Raw genomic sequence first — 19,543 nt, 5'->3', positions numbered from 1 at the left:
TAATGATCCTTATCCACTTACCTATGAATAGTTGCTTCCAAACATTTTAACTATACTTTTCACAACACAATGGTTCTAAAGGAGTGATGTGAAATTGTCAGTTGTAATGTTTCTCAGTTTTACTCTTCTTACGCCTCTGGAAAGAAGTAATTGGTACATGTTTATGATGTACACGTCCAGGTTCACGCAGGCATATATTTCATCTCAGGCCTCCATCACTCCATTGTTATATGTTCAAAGTAAGCCATGAGCAGACTTCAGGCTTGATGCATCTACCTTGTGTGTGTGTGTGTTTTTGTTGTTGTTACTTGAAGCTGAAGGTTCACTAGCTGGAGTAAGATGCAAAATAGTGCATCCCATTAGTAATACACTGTGATGACCTATATCTGTACATATACAAATCTACATCTAAGTTACTACAGATAAGGGATTCTTACCTCTTGATTTAGGGGTGGGGAGGTTGATGCAATTTAAGTCAGAATTTGAATCAGAAATCTTCGTAGATCTACTGCAAATTATCCAGTGATCTACGAGGAGATCCCGATCTACCTTCTGCCCACACCTGTTCTGACAGATTGCAATATTTACACAAAGCAGCAGTTACTTCTAGAGCACATTACACATGTTCTGCCAACCTCCTGACCTCCTGCCTTTGATTGACCTCATGAACAAGCAATTGTGGTCCAGTGATATATATGAGAGATCACTAGGAGGAACCAGCCTTATTTTCATTTCCAATCTACTGAAGCCATGAAGGTTCTCTTGGCAGCTCTGGTTTATATTCCATTAATCACAGCTCTAGTAAGGTAAGGAAGTATTTCATGGTGTTCTAAGCAATGTGTCTATGTTTCTGGGTGAAGGAATCTTGTCTCTTTAGAAACATATTGAAAGAAGCTTGTGGTGTTTGCATGGTGTAGAAAGATATTCACTGCAAGATGGCTCTAGCTCAATTGCTGGGCTACAATGAATCTCACCCAAGCAAGCTCCACTGAAATGAGTGGGATCCGCATAAAACCACATTCACAAATCCCATTAATTACAATTCCTTGAGTTGGATTCAATGGATTGCATCCAATGTTTGTCTAATTTAAGTCCAATTAATTTCAATAGGTCTACTTTATGTAGGAATAACGTTGGATCCATTCCATAGGAAGCTGCCTTACTCCAGAATAAATAATTTCTTCCAGTATTGTCTACTCTATAGTTAATGGCTTTTCAGGGTCTTAGGCTGAGAACTTTCACTTGATCTGCTACTGGATCCTTTCAACTAATGATGCCATAGGTTGAACCTCCATAAGCAAAGGGTTCTGCCATTGAGCATCAATTCAATTAAAGTGTGGTTTTTTCATTGTTTAGCCATGACAAGATTTTTTTAAAAAAATACAATCTAGAAAACTAAAATCAATCCATAAAATAAGCCTTTTAGGATACAGTCCTATACATGTTTAGACATAAAAGAAAACGTACAACTCCAAGCATTTCCCAGCCAGCTATGCTGGGAGTTGTAGGACTTTTTTCTGTCTAAACATGCATAGGGTCACATCTTCAGAGCCTAAAACTGAATTGTAAAATAAGACACTTGTGAACCAAACAATTACATTCTGCTTAATTGCGGTCTGACTTACTGGGGGATCGTTACAAATGTGCCAGCTTTACTTATTATTAAAAGCAGGGAATCTGTTTTTTGAAATGTAGACTAATGGACGTTTCCTTTCAAATGTCAGCAAGATGTTTTTCCTTTCAGCTTGGGGCAGGGGCGATCAAATAAATAGTGAGGAAGACCTTCGGTTTGGCTGCTTCCCCTTGAGTCTGTCCTTTGCATGCAGAAGGTCTCAGGTTCAATCCCCGGCACCTCCATATAAGATTAGGGGGAAATCCTGCCTAGAACCCCAGGCAGCCACTGCCAGAGTTGACAATACTATGCTAGATCAAGGGTGGACAACATACAGTCTGCATGCGCCCCCCTGGCCCTTTTGGCAGCCTCCCGCTGCTGCCCCACCACTGCCACTATATTTGCCTCTGCCACCATGGCAGCAGCAAAATTGCTGGGGGTTTGTAGTCACACCGTTGAATTTTGGCAGCAAAATCAAAAGGGTGGTGGTGGTCATTTTGGCAGTGGGAGGGGGAACCTTGATGGGTTATGGGGGAAGCCAGTTGTGCCCCACAGCCTCATAAGTTGCCCACCCTGGACTAGATGGACCAATCGTCAGTATAATGCAACTTCCTGTGTTTCACCTGCCCAGCTAAGACCTCAGCTGACCTGGAATGGGTTGTGGCACACTGGCTCTGTGGAAATGTCCCTGGTGGAGGCCAGGACCATCCAGACAGCGGTCCTCTTCCAGAATTCTCTCCCTGTGAGGGAGGGCCCTCCTTCTTCCAAATACCTGGTGGGCTGTGTGCCTTGGCAGTAGTCTCTAGTTCAATCTTCCCCAAACTAGTGCCCTCCAAATGTTTGGGACTACAGCTCCTAGCATTCCTGATGATTCACCATGCTAGCTGGCTGATAGGAATTGAACACGAAAACATCCAGAGGGCGCCATCTTGGGAAAGCCTGCTCTATCCTGTCACTATTCAAAGCAAAGAAGCAGGACAATTTCTGGCGTATGGTAAGCGACTGTATGCCACAGCAAGCATGCATTTGTATTTTTCACCCAGGATCCCTCTAGTTCGATTTCAATCTATCAAAGGAATGCTTCAACAGAAGGGAGGACTGAATCAGTTTCAGAAAGATCATCAACCTGACATTTTTGCTCGGAAATACCTGCATTGCTTCCCTTCGGGGACTTATTTGTTCCAGGGACATGCAAAAGAACGGCTCTATAATTACATGAATGTGAGTATGTCCTTGCATCATGGAATAAAAAAAGAATATGACAAGCAGATTTCCCCCCACTGGATTGTCACCTATTAAGTCAATTTATATAAAGTTGTTAGTAGTCCTGTTTTTACCAGAAGTATTTTTGCAACATTTAAACTAACTCAGCACAGAAAATATTAAATTTATCTGTTCACTCTCTGGATGAAGTGGGAATTAAAACATACGCCTCAGTCAGGCACAGTGCCTCCCCTACTCCCAACCCCCATGATGGGGCTTCTTAAAATATAGTTGAGACTCATGTATAAATTTCTAGCTCCATGAAACAATGAGTTGTTTAAACTAGAAAGAGAAGGAATTTTGGAGCTTTGTGACAGTGTCAAGGATAAAAATCCACTTTGGTTGTAAGGCAACTGTTTTATGGAGTGTAATACAGCTGTGTGGAGAGAGTCCTACAGACAAAGAACTTCTCAACTGGCAGTGTGAAAAGTAGGTATATTTATACATAGTAGCATCTTAACTAATTAGCAGTTAGCAAAGTTCTAAAGCAAAACAAAGATAGATCAAAGAAAACTTCTTCATCAACAGGTGGCCCATAACTCTTCTAGCAATGTCAGATTGACCTGGTCAGTCCTCCTCATCAAGCTAAGTTATTTGTCTCATACTATATCAAAAAGGTTTTGACAGTTAGAAAAATTCCAGTTAAGCATTTCCTTGTAATTAAGCAGTTTCAGCATTACAGCACATTCAGGCACATACATCATTCCAATCCCATCATGCAGTTCACTTGCAAGAACCAAACTACACACAGCGGCCCACATACAGAGGAGGTATATCAAAGTTTGTGGCGTTGCTTTCTCAACAGAAACTATGCTTTTCTTTTCTTAATCATGGGCCACTGCAGGGTTCTGGTCTAGGAATTTATGACTGATCTTTGGTTTGGATCTGTTCTTATTTACCTGAGGAGGCAGCTGGACTTAAAGCATGGTCTCTCAGAGTGGGTGGTTTTCTATCTCCTGTATTGTCCCCTCCCCCAAGGCCTAGTTACATCCAGTGAGCTTCTTCACACAAACAAAATAGGCCATTTGTAGGAGTTCACGGGTGCTCTTGATGACATTGTGAACCTCCTGCACATCTCCCACTCCTTCCCCTGGTTATTTTGTTTTAAAAAACAAAACTTTGAAGATCTCGAAACTTTTTTTAAAAAAAAAAATCTTGGGATTTCCTACTGTGTGCAGGGGGAGTTGCGCTATGAAACACCCACTAGAGGGCGCTGTCTCACTCAATACTATGAGCACTGAAGTTTTCAGTTACAGACTATGTGTGTTCGCCCCTCTCCTTCCATGTAATTCAGTTCATGACAATTGTGGAAGAGAAGCAAGAAGCAAAGCGCCAGTAAGCGAACGTGATTTCCCTTTTATCTAAAGAAGCTTTAAACTAAAATACGCTGGTATTTTGGCCTACCCGCTTTGCCTTCAGCCTTGCCCACCACTGGAACGTGGCCGTCAAGAGTTCCTTGAAAATTAAATTCAGCTCTTGGGCTGAAAATGGTTCAACACCTCGAGAGATAGGTAAAATTTCCAGAGCTGTAGGCCTGTTAGTATGTTGCAGCTAAAGAACAAAGAGTCTTATGGCTCTGCCATAATAAATGTAGTAGTCTCTAAAATGCCACAAGAGTCTTTGTGGTTTTGTCCAGTAGCAATTTCAAAAATGTTACTTGCATAGTTGTCAACCCATTTTATTTCAAACCTGTAAGCAAAGCCCTTGCTTTGTTTAGAGAAGAGTAGAAATGTGTTTGTTTGTTTATTTGTTTATTTAATTGATTTATATACTGCCTACTAATTTTTTTTAAAAAAATCTCAAAACAGTTTACAGAATCAGACATTAAAATGCAACATCAGATAAATAATCAGTTAAGACATTTAAAACCAAAAGGCTCAAAACACAACAATTAGCAAACAGATTACTCCTGGAATAACACTACCTTTTGCTTTCAGTTTGCAGAGACAACAAAATCTGCAAAATATAAATTAACCATCAAAGCAATGAAAATATCAATCAGCATTAACAGTTAAAACACACAGAGGATGTCCTTGGCACACTAGATCATGTCATAATCTGCAGCAGATGCCAGAAATGGCTCTTCCTAAAAATAGAACCCGAGTCGCAACTGTGCTGCTCCTTTGGCTGATATGGAGGAGGCAGAAGCCTGATAAACTTTGACGGCAGCATTCCCCAGCGCATGGATCCCCTTTTGGCACTCAGCATTGAAGAAGTCCACAAAGATAAGAGAAGCGAAGTCCGCTGTGTAATCCGGTTCCATCAACTTTGGTATTCTTTGGTCTTACACATAATTACGAACTAAAAGATATTTGCATATGAACCTAGATGGATCTCATGGCCCCCGTCTATATGACAGTGGGATTGCTTCTCATTTAATTTGAATCCGAATTTTAGTTGATTCGAATCTAGCCAACGAGCGTCACACTGCAGCCGCAACAGTGATTTATCTCCTGATTTTTTTTTGTAGTGCAGTTATTAATGCGCATATGCACACATACACACATTCACACATACGAGGCTATGGATTATAGACAAGGCAAGCTATAAATTTTATCTATGGAGCTCCACAGATTCATAGAAGAGGAAATGCGAGTGGGGAAAGGAACGAGGCAGGAGAGGAGAATGCGAGCGGGGGACTGACAGGTCTCCTCTCTCTCGCTGCCAGTTCCCCCCTCTTTCATTTGAAAATCTCCATCTTAATTCGACATTAAAACGGCGGGAAGGAATGAGGCAGCCAGAGGACGTGACAGGTGGGAAGGCGGGAAATCAGCCAATGACTTTGTCCTGCCCTCAAAGTTACATCCACATGTCAAAATCCGATTTAACTCCCCCAAGGACACATAACTATGATGCAGTGCAAACTCGAATGTTAATCAAAAGTCGTGGTAAATCGCAAATGCGAATATGCTCATTATCGTGTAAAAACCCCGGCGCTACAGCGAATGGATGGCTGCATCATGTGTCCTGAAACGCGAACATGCACATTTAGGTCAGGGTAAAGAAGCCGTATAGACAAGCCCATGCAGTGTAGGACTCTTGAGTTCCAGCATAGCGAGCTCTTTTGAGTACTGGAAGAGCCTGGGGATAGTGAAGGGCCTGCAGCTCAGTGGTCCAAGCACCTGCATGGCATGAAGAAGCTCCTCAGTTCAATCCCTGGCATCTCCAGGCTAGGAAGGAATCCCACCTGAAACGCTGGAGAGCTGCTGCCAGTCAGTGTGAGTTAGATGGATTCATTCATCTCCATCAGCATAAGGCTGCTTCCGGAGGAGAGGTTTTGGGAGGGCACAGGGGGCTGAAATAAGTGTGAAAGTCCTGTTGCATGAGCAGCTTTCATTTGTGCCATCTCTGGATCTACGTTGCTTCGTTTTGAAATTTAAAAGCATAAATTCCAAGCAGGTTTCAAATTAAATAATAAAAAAACCATTGTGGGTTTAATCCAATTGTGCATTTCCATTTGTGGAATAGCTTTTGATTCAGCGGATGCCTCTGCTAATGGAAGAGGAGCGGTGAGGTGAGTTTTGCCGATTCCTGAAGTTTGCTGAAGCCCCCAAAAGTCTGCTCCAGAGAGGTTGGGGGACGGGCTTCAGAACAGTATGGAAGATGGCGTGAGGGCCTGCAGGCAAAAATTGACTCACCTTTCCTTTTGTTAGCATCTGCTGAATCAAAAGTCCTTCCACGAATGGAAGGCTATAATTGAATTCAACTCAGGAACAAAATGAAGAAAGTGACAATCAATAAAACAAGTTTTTAAACAAACACACACACACACCACATGCAGTAGAAGAAGAATAAACCACCATTAAAACAGGAGGAGGCTAATACTAAAAGCCTTCCTGACTAAAAGCATCCTAATGGCCTGTCTGAAAGCTGAAAGAGATGAAACCTCTTGGATCTCACCATGGAGGGCATTCTACAAGCTGTAGTGTACCCAGCGAGAAGTTCCCTCTGTTACCTGCCTCTGGACAAAGATAGCTTAGGCTTGGTTATCCATGCTTTGGTAATACACAGATTGGATTACTGCAACACACTTTATGTTGCACGGCCTTTGAAGACAGTCCAGAAACAATATCTAGTCCAGAATGCACTAGTCCAATCTTCCTCAACCTGGTGTCCCCTAGAAGCTTTGGACTGTAACTCTCAGGAATCCTGCTCATTGCCATGCTGGTTGGGGCTGATAGGAACTGAAATTGGAAACATCTGGCGGGCACCAGGTTGGGGAAAGATGGCCTAGAAGTTTGTTTATTCCTTTCCTTGTGGATGTTTGTCACTCACAGTGACCCCGTGATTTCTCCATTTTGCTGTATAGCCTGTTTGGGTTATAAACTGGGAGGTGACTGAATGCTGAACTGATGGATTCCTTCCCTCTCTAGGCCCAGTACTATGGAGAGGTGCACATTGGCACTCCACCTCAGACATTCACCGTGGTGTTTGACACTGGCTCAACTGACTTGTGGGTCCCGTCCGTTTATTGCATCTGTGACGCTTGCAGTAAGAATTTTTTTTGCCATTACAGTGTTTAACAGTAGCATCCTCAGCCACTCCACCACAGAATTTTGCAGACTTAGGCCTAATCTACACCAGGCAGGATATAGCACAATGAAAGTGGTATATGGTATGTGTCAATGGGCCCCAACAGTTGTCAGTGCACTTCAATACCACTATAAGGCAGTAGTGTGGCTCCTGCCTTTTATATACCGCTTTCATAGTGCAATATCCTGCTTGGTGTAGATTAGGCCACAAACTAAAGGAATTCAGGCTTTAAGAACAGATTTAAGGATGTAGGGATTTTAAGAATGGATTGAAGGACTTAAGAATGGATTGGCTGAAGGGGAAGCTTTGCAGATTGAGTTTAGATGACGGAATTCACTCTGCTGCTTGTTTTATTTTCAATGATATGTTCAGTGTTGCATTTTAAAATGTTTCCCCCCATGTTTTACTTGCTAGGATTTGTCTCTTCTTTTAAAATTATTTAAAATTCTCATTGCTGCTTTTGGAACTTAAAAGGAATTGTTTCGTTGTGTTTTATTCTTGGTTTTCTTGTTTGTTTGCTTTTAAATTATGTATATTGCCCCAGGGGAGGTACAGCAGGCTGCATGGCACACACATCTTGTGTCCTTTGACACCTCATGGCCATTTGTCACCCTTCAGCATCCACCACCGGAGGTAGTCTCCTCATTCAGACTGATGAAAGGGCTAACCTAGCCCTCAGTCATTCAGCTTGGTATTTGAACATGTATTATTAAGGGTGCAATCCCAGGAAAAAAATGTCCTACAGCTCCCAGCATTCCTCAGTCAGCCCTTCATATTCCTTTTCATTTTTGTGGTGAACATCTTAGTCCTCACTCGGGGAAATCATACTTATTGGCAGAGCTGAGTGTGGTCTTTGTTTTACAGAGAATCATCAAAAATTCAAGTCATTTATGTCAAAGACCTATGTACATGGAGGGCAATCATTTTATTTACAATATGGCACTGGGAATCTTATGGGTATTGCTGCCAAAGAGTCAGTTCAGGTAAGATTGACTCTAACTTTTGTTCCCTGCAAGTGTTTCATTGATTTTCCCACAGTACATGTGAGGACATGAATGACTAAGGCTGTAGCTAGACCTAAGGTTTATCCCAGGATCATCGCGGCTTCATCCCTGCCTGAGCGCTGGATGCCCTGTGTGGCACTTAGATGAACAGGTTTGACTCCAGGACAATCCTGGGATAAACCTTAGGTCTAGCTACAGCCTAAGATACTGAAAAGTTTGGGACAATTTTCTTTGATACATTTCTTTCATGTATAATCATTCTTTTACAATCCTTAATTTATTTTATTATAATTCAGCTGATGTTTGAAGAGAGGCTTGACATTGTTATAACCTGTACTGGCTGACCGTCCAATGGCCACTCAGACGTTCAACTTGAGCTCATGTAAAGGGGATCTTTAGACTTTGCATCATCAAGTGCTGCTGATAGGCAGCTTCCTGTTAGGGAAGTAAAGGATCAAGGGACAAGGATTTCACAAATAAATAACAAGATTTTTGAAGGGATTCGAACAGTTTATTTTTAAAGCATTAAATGACAACTGGCATTTAAAGGGTTAAGAAAAGCACCCAAAATGCCATAGATGCTAATAATCCTAGCAAGTGTATGTAAAACAAAAACCAGGCTGAACAGAAAAGCAATGTATAATTTTCTAGCAGGTGTGTGTATATAGCTAAATATAGGAAAGAAAGAAAGAAAAAGAGTTTTATGATCCATTTATAGCAGGAGTGGGGAACTGTTTCAGCCCTGCCCCCCTCCCCCGCCGTTGTTCTCCTTCTCACCCGTTGGAGGCCAGATGACATCAGGGGTGAATTTTCCTTCCTGAATCCCTGTCCAGACCTACACCAAGCAGGATCGAACATTTTGAAAACGGTTTGAAAACTGTATATGGAGCATGTCATGGGCCCAAACAGTTGTCAATACCATTAGAAATCCCTGTCCCTTGTCATAGTAGAATTCCTCCATGCAGAGCAAGGCATGGAGTGATGGCTCCTGTCCTTTTGCCTGGAGAAACTCCTCTCTCCATGCAGAGAGAGGCAGGAGTGATCACTCTGTGCTTCACTCTGTTTGGAGAAACTTATTTTTCTCCATGTAGATAGGCAGGAGTCATCACTCTGTGCCTCTCTACCCCCATGGAGAAAAAGGCAGTCCTTTCCCAGCAGTAGAGAGGAGCTGCCTTTCTCTTCCGCTGGGAAACCCTGCTGCTATCTCTGTCTGGTGACCAGAGATAAGAGCAGGGTTTCCTCTGCATGCGCTACATGGAATCAAGGGAGTTGCAGTCCAACCCAACTAGAGAGTACCAGGTTGGACAATGCTGGTATTTACCTTTCATATTGTTACTTTTTGGCAAATCAATGAACAGATTAGCAATGTTACCATTGTGGCCCAAGGCTTCGGAGAGTCTGTTTATGAGCCTGGCTTCACCTTTGCCTTTGCCAAATTTGACGGTGTGATGGGCCTGGCATATCCAGACTTGTCAGTGCTGAACACAATTCCAGTATTCGACAATATGATGGACCAGAATTTGATTGAGGAACCTGTGTTTTCCTTCAACTTGAACAGGTCAGTATTTTGCAGCGTAAAAAGAAGGAATATGCCACCAGAGAATGGTCTCTGGGGAAACATTAACTTTTGAAACTGAAGGATGACTTGGGGGCATCTATGTGAATACAGAGCTTCTGCCTCTTTCACTTCCATGGTCAACCCAGTTCTGCACAAACAAAAGGATGCGCATGTAGGAGCCTTATACTGAGTCAGACCAGTGGTCCATCTAGCTCAGTATTGCCCACACTGACTGGCAGCAGCTTTCTGGAGGTTCAGACAGGGGACTTTCCCTGCCCTAGCTCAAGATGCCAGGGGCTGAACCTGGGGCCTTCTCCATGCGGGCCCCTCTCCTATACACCACTCTCTCTCCATTGAAATTAATGAGGTAAACTTCAAAATGGTGTGGTGAGTAGCTCACTCTCAGTTCTGACCTCAGTTGTGTGATTGGAGGGGATTAAATTGTCCCAAATCTGAGGCCTCCTCTCTCCCCAAGCTCTCACCTCTGTTTTCTCTGGGCTACTGGAGAGCTCTGGGCTTGGGCCTCATCATCCTTCACCAGTACTTTGCTGGCTTATGACCAGTCAGGTAAAGGTTTGTTCCCCTGCCCTGATCACACACCTGGACACATCCAGAGATCTTGCCTGGGTGGGGTCTCCGTTGCCATCACCATGAAACCTCATCTATCTGTTATCTCTCCCTCATAGCTGGCTGAGGTCGTCTGGCCCAGTTAATCCCTGGTCATGTCTAAGCCATTTGAAGCTCCCAGACAAACACAATCGTCTGAGCAGGAAGGACTACTCATTCAGATATTCTCGTTCATTTTCATGTCATGCTGTGATTACTTGTTTACCAAGTCCATGTATTTCATCCTTTTAGAGGAGACAACGGTGAAAATGGGAATGAATTGATATTTGGGGGCATTGACCATTCCCTCTACAGTGGGTTAATTCATTGGACTCAAGTCACTCAAAAGAAGTATTGGAAAATTCATATGAAAAAGTAAGTTTATTTAAACTGAAACGTTGGGCTAGAAACATAGAAAGGGGATCCCCCCAATCCCCCTATTCAAATATATCACCCATTATTGACATATAAATATTATATCCAAACATAAGAGTAAGGGCCAAACTAGAAGAGATGCTTGTCATGCAGTTTGGCCTTGTGTGGCTGATTCTATAAAATAGCTGTAGTCCTGGGTGTGTATGTGTGAGCTGGATTGGGACCATAGGGGAGGTGGGATGGAGGACTTTAAGCAGCTTCAGTTTTCAATGGTTGGTTTGATATGGCATTTATTGTACTAAATTTGTTTTAGTAATTGCTTTTATACTTTTATTTATGCATTCATTAATGCAGACCAAAATAGCATTGGCTACAAAAAAAAGCAAATGCTATTTTGGCCTGTATTAATAGAAGCATGGTTTCCAAATCACGCATGGTACTGGTTCTCTCTATTCGGCACTCGTTAGGCATCATCTTTACTGTATCCAGTTCTGGGCACCACACTTCAAGAAGGATGCATACAAGCTGGAGGGAGTTCAGAGGAGGGCAATGAGGATGATCAGGGGTCTGGAAACAAAGCCCTATGAAGAGAGACTGAAAGAATTGGGCATGTTTAACCTTCAGAAGAGAAGACTATGGGGACACATGATAGTACTCTTCAAGTACTGGAAAGGTTGTCACACAAAGGAGGGCCAGGATTATCCCAGGGTGCAGGACATGGAATAATGGGCTCAAATTACAGGAAACCAGATTCTGGTTGAACATTAGGAAAAACTTCCTGACTGTTAGAGCGGTATGACAATGGAATCAATTAGCTAGGGAGGTAGTGGGCTCTCCAACACTAGAGGCGTTCAAGATGCATCTAGGCAGCCATCTCTCAGGTATGCTGCTTTAATGTGGATTCCTGCATTGAGCAGGGTGTTGGACCCTATGCCCTTCCAACTCTACTATTCTATGATTCTATGAAACAATTTTTTGCTTGTAATTTTTCTGACTGTGAAACTAGCATATGAAACTAGCCTGGCAGAACTAATCTGGCTATAAAATTAGTTTTTCCTGTCAGCATTTTAAGTAATAAAGTCTATCTTTTAAGTAATAAAATCTCTCTCTCTCTCTCTCTCTCTCTCTCTCTCTCTCTCTCTATATATATATATATATATATGAAAAATTTACAAGCTGTTTCCACCTTGTACATCAGGACATTATATTCTTGGTTTTTAGATATAAGGAAACCTGAAGACAGGACTTCCCTTCCCTCAGCATAAATAAAATATTATTATGCTGCAGTCCTATGCACATTTACCTGAGAGTAAGTGGCACTGAATTGAATGAGACTTACTTCTGTGTAGACTTGCACAGGAAGGCAATGCTAATTTCCTTTTTAACATTTGCAAAATTAGAACTGATACTTGTGTAATATAGATGCCAATTTAACATTTTCCAGAAGGTAATTTTATCTGAAGGATTTCTATTAGTTTTGAACTTGGCTGTTTAACGGACTGCTTAATTTTTCTTGCTTCCATAATCACTCTTTCCCACATGCTTGCAAGAGTATTAATGTTTGTGCCTCTCTCTCTCTCTCTCTCTCTCTCTCTTTGCCTCCCCCTCCCCCAATAATATAGTGTGAAAATTCAGGGACAGGTAATAACATGCAATCGTGGCTGTGAAGCCATTGTAGATTCTGGCACTTCTCTTATTGTTGGACCACGCTTAGGAATAAAAAGAATACAAGAAAAAATTGGAGCCACACCAACTCGAACTGAAGAGGTAAAACATACCTAGGGCAGAGGATCACAAGGGGGAAAATATTGCTGTTGATATAGTGCTGATAGAATGCATATTATTTGTGTATGTGCGTGTTTAAAAAAATAGAACCAATAACAGAAAGATAAGGGAAAGGCTAGTGGCATACTTTGCTGAAATTTGATAGGACTCTTAAGATTTGTTGTCTATCATCATTTTATCTGCAGTGTCCCTACTTACAATATTTGGAAATTGACACAAATTCCACTGGAAATTGAGGGAGTCAAGCTATCAAATTATAAGTGAACCCTGCATTTATACAATGGTGGCCTATCTGTGTCAATAGATGCTGACTTGAAGGCAAGTTTCCACCCTAACCCAGTCTTTCCCAACCCAGCACCCTCTGGATGTGTTGGACCACAACTCCCATCTCTGTTGGCAATGATGGGAGTTGCAGTCCCAACACATCTGGAGGAGGTGGCAGATTGGGGAAGGTTGCACTGCATTTTAACAAAGGAAGCTGGTGTAACATAGTGACTAAAATACGGAGTTGCAAATCAGAGAGTCACTGATTATAATCCAGGCCCATGGGCTGGAGGTTTGACATCCCTGCCATAAGCAATTGCATCAGTTCATTGGCTATGCAACTGGGCTGTATATTGCACTGGAGAGCCAGTGTAGTGTAGTGTAGTGGTTAGAGTGTTGTGTTGTACTGGGACTCTGGTGAAATCTGGGTTCTAGTCCCCACTTGGCCATGAAGCTCACTAGGTCACTTTTGGTCACTCGCTGACTCCCAGCCTAACCTACCTCACAGAGTTGTTGTGAGGATAAAATGGAGAAGAAGAGGACTACATAAATCACCTTGGATTCCTTGCAAGAAGAAAAACGGCGAGATATACATTTAATAATAAAATAAAAACGATCTGCCTGCTAGGGAAGATAGAGCTACCAGTGGCTATGAGTCACAATAGCTAAAAATGGAACCTTTCTGTCCAGAGGTACTATAACTCTAATTACCAGATGCTGAGGACAAACAGGATTTCCATCATTTTTATGCTTTTGTAAATTTCCCAAATGCTATTTTATAGTTTTATGTAAATGGCAATAAAACCCTCAGTTCATTGAATAAATTAAGTTTATATTACAGTTTCTCATAAACTGCACCAGACTATCCAGTCTGCCCCCAATAACCTTTACCATCGAGAAGGAAGAATTCACATTAACACCAGAGCAGTACGTAATCAGGGTATGTATCTGAATTTTCACAGCAACACAACAGATTCCAGTCTTGTGCCAAACTTTTGTGTGTTTGGTTTTCAAGATGGAAACTATTTTTGAGGGGTGTGAAAAGCTCAAGAGCCTCCCTAACTCGTTGACTGTTCAGATTCCCCTCTCGACTGTTTGCACCCCAAAAATCCCACCCCTTGCACCCCTTTTGCATCCTGCTTAAGAGCTCCTTTTCCCATCACTGAGTGATCTCTGCCCCTGGGGATCAGGTTCGGACATGTAAGGATAATTCTGAGGTCAAATGGTCCTCCTGTTGTCCTTAGTTTGAAGGGGGAGGGGCAAGTGGCTTGGCCTTCCTGTCTCACTGCTCTGCACGGACAGGTTCATTACCTGCCAACACTGTACAGCAACACCCTCATCCTGATCCTGACCTTCTAATTAGGACAGAAGGTGGATGGGGATATGCATTTGGATGTGTATCTCCATGCACATTGAGCTCAAGGGGGGCTGTGGCTGGGATCCAGTGCGGGTGCTGGTGGCCACAGATCAACAGGCCAGAGGCATGGTTACAGATGGTCTGGAAATGAGGCACCAGACCAGAGAAATGGATTGAAGGGCCACTGTCAGGAGACATGGTCAGGTCATGCCGGTGAGGCACCAGGAGTGGTGGCAGCTGCTCAATAGAACAAGCTGCTCAGACTGAAGAGCTGGATTGGCTGCAAGGCTTTTATAGGGCCTGGTGTGTCCCAATTGGCTCATAGAGTCTGCTGACTATTAAAGCCGGGAGGTCAGCTGACTCAGGGTGCAACTGCAGGTTAGAGGGCACCCTTTAACCATAAGGTTACATCTGCCAAATTTTCTGAGGAACCAGCGTGCTGGTGGTGCAGGAAGGTCAAGTAGGTGGATATTGGCTGTTAGAGGCCTTTGTACAAGTTGAAAGTACTGCAGTTTGTTGCATGACATCCACATTGTGGGATAAAACAGATATTACATAAAATCTAGCAGCGATGTCTCCCCCCCTCCATTTTTACTCTAGTGTAAGTGCAGCGCCTCCAACCCAGATTTGGATCCTAGCATGTGGGATGGAGGGGTTTACCCTTCCCTCCACTGCATAACTGATCTGGATCAGGGCCTGAAGTTTATATTGGAATATAAATACATCTGGATGGTATCCATCTATTCTCAGTGGAGGCTGGTGGCTTCGATTTCAGGGGGAGGGGCATTGATTCCATTCTTGGGTTTCAGTCAGAACCAGATGAAACTCCAAAGGAGCTATCCAAGGTGCCGAACCAGAGGCCCAAACTAGATTCAGCACCTTGGACTGCTCCTTTTGAGGTCTGGCTGAAACTCAGAGTAGATTCACAGCCCCACCGAAATCAGAGCCACCAGCCTCCACCATCCATTCTGCATTACTTATAATTCCATGTGGATCCACAAGTGGATTGGAGGAAGAAAGAACCATTGACCTGGTTATCGCAGTAAAACAGATGCACACTCTCTTCTCTGCACACACGTCTTCTTGAGAAGACTCTTGCAGAGTTTAGCAAAAGGGTGTGAAACATTGCAAAAAAGGGTGGGCTGTGTCTTGTAGGGGCCAAAATACTCATGCAACAGACCCCTTAGTTTTGGTACAGCGCTAATGAAAACACCTCACCAAAACAGAAACATTTGGTTTTTTTATATTACAGGACCCCACTAGAAGTAATGTGTGTATCAGTGGTTTTCAGACTCTGGATCTTGGCAGCCGCAATGAACCGACATGGATTTTGGGAGATGTATTTATGTCAGCTTTTTATTGCATTTTTGATCGTGGCCATGATCGAGTTGGATTTGCTCATAAAGCAACGAAGAATGAGACGAGGCCGTTGAAATGCATGGATGGAGATTTGTGTAACGCTAACAACCCTGCCCTGTAGGCTATGAGTAATAATGGTTTTTGATAGGTCAGTGGGGAGGGAGGATGGGAGAAAGGCCTGAATTACTATGAAGACTTTAAATTCTGGAGTCAACTATTGTAGCTGGATTCTTGTATGTGTATATTCATGGTTAAGGTGTAAATTTATTATTGATTCAATGATATGAAGCCTCAAAACTTCTCAAAGAGCTACATCATAAATGATACAATGAAGTATTTAAGAATGATTAAGCCATGCAACCCAATCCTAGAGGCACTGGGTTGGTGCTCCATCCCTCAGTTTTTACCTTCCCCAGGCTGGCGTTGGGTAATCCTGACGCCTTGGAGGGAGCGCGGGTTTTCTGGACAGCCATCTGGAGACTGCACAGTGGTGGAGTACTGGCTTTGCCAAGTCAGCAAGGAAGCAAGCCGTTGCCCACACGACTCTTCACCTTGCAGTGAGCAGGGCCCTGCCAACACCACTTCTGGTGGCTGCTCTTGCTGCAGCCAAAGACGCCCCACCATTGTAGACGGTGCGCTTCTTCCCTCTTTGCTTTAAGGTGGAAACGGCTGTGCATATTAATGGTGTCTCACTCACTTTCCTGTCCTCCTTAAAAGCCTTGATTTGAGCAGTGGGGGAGGGGAGCGCAGGAAAGTGGAGGCGGTCCAGGAAACATTAGGGTGTGCCTAGGCACATTTGGCACACCCCTTGTGCACACCTATGTTGGGGAGGTGCTGTAGCTCAGTGGTGGAGCACCAGCTTTGCGTGTGAAGGTCCCAGGTTCCATCCCAGGCATCTTCAGGTAGGGCTGGAAATTCTCCTACCTGAAACCCTGCCGCCATGGTTAGATAAGCCAATGGTCTGACTCAATATAAGGCAGCTTCTTACCTTCCTAAGGGGACTTACTTCAGAGTAAACTTGCACAGTATTGCTGTGCTAGCCGCTGAAATGTCTGACTTGTGTTCCAGCCAAAGTCGACTTCAAAGTTGAACTGCAGATGTTGAAATTGCCAAAACCAATCTAAGCTAACTTTTAAAAATGCTACTAGTGCGCCAACCTTCAAATCTAGATTTGCACCAGCCCTTCTTATGAATACTACACCTCTGTCGGAGTGCACAATGCATTCTGCAAAGGCCAAATGTGCTCAGAGTCATCATGACCACAGGTGACACTTCAAAAGCTGGATTTCTCACTCATGCCCACTTTGCTTGTTAGATCTGATTCTAGATTCAAATGGACAAGTGAATTAAAGTTGATCAAGAAAATGACCTTTGGGGGTTGCCCTGTTTTCACTTTATTTCACTACTTTGCTTTCAGTTGTTCACAAGTGATTTCCTTGCACCCTTCATAGCCTGCCTTAAGCCAGGTCTGCTTGTGTTTGTGAAATGGGGATTGTGTCATTGTGTCCTGCATCAAAGGTAGTAAAATGTATTGGACTTTGCCCTGATTTGTGGAGTGGAAATTCTAATGACCATGGAACCAAGTGTAGAAATTCTACCTTCTGTATTAGGGTGTAGTCCTATACATGTTTAGAGAGAAAAAAGTCCTCCAACTCTCAGCCCTCCCCAGCCAGCATGTTCTTGGACTTTTTTTCTGTCTAAACATGCAGGGGATTGCATTCCAGTGGCAATCCAGTGAGCAATCCAGCGGCCCCTAGACATTATCTGAGGGGACCATAGGATAGGGGGGTATTCCCCCTTCCAAGGTCAGAGACAGTGTTTCAATCTTGGAAGGGAGAATGGGAGATGCACCCTCCAACCCCTCGCAGCTGGCACAGAAAAAACCTCACTGTCTGGACCGTGAGGTCAGGAAACCAACCTTGGAGAGGAGCAAAAAGGGGGCATTCTGGTGGGGGAGGAGACTGGAGAGCCCAGGATATGAGATATCCTGAGCCTCCTCCAACCTTCTTCTCTCCCCTTCTGAAGTAGCATCACGAGATAGGCAAAAACACAAGGGCGGATGGAGAGGCAAAGGACACCTCTGCTCCGCTGCTTGGTTTAGTCTGGCAGGGCACCACCACCGGATACACAGAAGGCTCCAAGTTTGGAGGTTTTGTCTCGTGAGGGCTCAACGCATAGGATTGTGTTTTTAATTAATGCAGAGCGCAAGAGTGTCATGCTGTGGTAGACTATGCAAAACATAAAATTGTGGTGCCACAACACTCTTTTCCTGCTGTTAGAGACACAGTGTATTGTTTGGAACATACTTTATGAATGATCCAGGGCCAGGAGGAAGGGGTACAAGCCTTGCAGTGGTTCAAGTCCTTCCAGGAGGACAAGTCCCAAAATGTGGAACTGGGGAATTAAAAATTTAAAAAAACTGAAGAGTTTATTTTCTAACTATTTCTATTGTTTCCTGTTAACCTAACACAAGCAAATGAACTAGGTAGACCAGGGCTTCCTGCCCACTGTCACCCCTCCCCCTCCCCCACAATTAGGTTTTTGTTTTGTTTTTAAAACAGCTTGCATTGGTACCCGTGGGAACTTTTTTTCTTTTAAAGGATAAAATAGAAACAAACGTAATTCCTACATGGGGTGGGGCAAGAAGGGGAAGGAAAGGGAGGCCATGGGCCAAATGGGGAGATTGGAGGAAGACGTTTCACAAGTGCAACTTCTCCAATCACAATGACACAACAAGGTGAAAAATTACTGCTGCTGAATGTTACTGGTCCCTTCCCCTCTCTTCGGAGTTCATAAATAGACATAGGGCTCCATCACACCAGCGATTTATTGCACACTCGCCATGTCTGGTATGCACTTTTGCAGCTCGGTACTCACACGACGTTGTCCCTGTCTTGCACTCATTTTGCCTTTTCCCCTCCATGGTTCATTTCTTTTTGGAGTGGGGAAAGTCTGTTCTTTTCCCCCTCCATGTGAAATAAATGCTCTCCACCATCCCATGCATTGCTGTCCTTGCGTTCTATTAGACCAGACCATTCTTTGTTGGGGGCGTGTGTGTCTAAGGGCGGTCTCGCTAAGAAAAGAGGAGGGTGGGGCGGTTCTCCGCTCAACCGTGAAGGGGAAGGGAGAGAGGTCCCATTTAACTCTATGTTCTTACTCCTGAGTAGGCATGACCAGGGGTACATTTTCACCTTAAAAGAAATGCGGAAAATGCACCGGCACAGGGGTGGTGGTGGTTCACCCCCGCGCTTCCCTAGAACTGCGAAGCTTCTGCGAAGTTAAAGACTTGGGTTTTTTTTAGAAATGCTGCGAGGCACCCGCATGCCCAGTACCCGAGCTGCAGTGCACGTTCGCTTCTCCTCCCTTTAAAACTTTCCCAAACCAAGCGACAGCAACAGTCTCGGCCCATGTGCTCCCTCCTGCTTCCTACAAATGGCCTCCCTTCTTTCTCTCCCCAGAGTTTCTTTAATATGATCTTAGGGGAAAGTACAGTATGTTGTTTTACTGTAATTGTGCAGCTTCAGGCTGCCGTACTATTGTATTTGCGCAGAAATAATTTTTAAAAAATTAACTGCAGGGAAATTGAGAATGTAGGGGGCAGGGCGGGAGATTTTGCCAGCTTAGTAGTGCTCCAGGTGAAAAGTTACACGAGCTGAAAGAGCACAACAACGCACACATGTGAAAGTGCCCAGCGCGTGACTCGCTAAGGAAATGGAGGGGGAAACTGCGGATGAAAACTGGATTAAAAAAGTAGGTGTGATGGAGGTCATAATGCCAGTTTCTTGAGGTCTGATCACCCGAACACACACAGATACCTACCTGTGTCT

General features: G+C 43.6%; 1 protein-coding gene across 1 annotated transcript; it reads left to right on the top strand.

Moving 5' to 3' along the window:
* The first annotated feature begins 749 nt into the window (after positions 1–749).
* LOC134404149 (cathepsin E-like) lies at positions 750–16,162 on the top strand. Its single transcript, XM_063134768.1, has 9 exons — positions 750–806; positions 2,656–2,833; positions 7,249–7,366; positions 8,273–8,391; positions 9,771–9,970; positions 10,829–10,951; positions 12,574–12,718; positions 13,842–13,940; positions 15,610–16,162. Exons 1-9 carry the CDS (start codon positions 751–753, stop codon positions 15,835–15,837), a joined length of 1,266 nt encoding a protein of 421 aa, XP_062990838.1. The 5' UTR covers position 750; the 3' UTR covers positions 15,838–16,162.
* The last annotated feature ends 3,381 nt before the right edge of the window (positions 16,163–19,543 follow it).

This window comes from Elgaria multicarinata, chromosome 9 (genome assembly GCF_023053635.1).
Source record: "Elgaria multicarinata webbii isolate HBS135686 ecotype San Diego chromosome 9, rElgMul1.1.pri, whole genome shotgun sequence".
NCBI classification, from domain to species: domain Eukaryota; kingdom Metazoa; phylum Chordata; class Lepidosauria; order Squamata; family Anguidae; genus Elgaria; species Elgaria multicarinata.
Note: the sequence above shows the minus strand (reverse complement) of the source record. Positions and strands in the feature narration are given on the sequence as shown.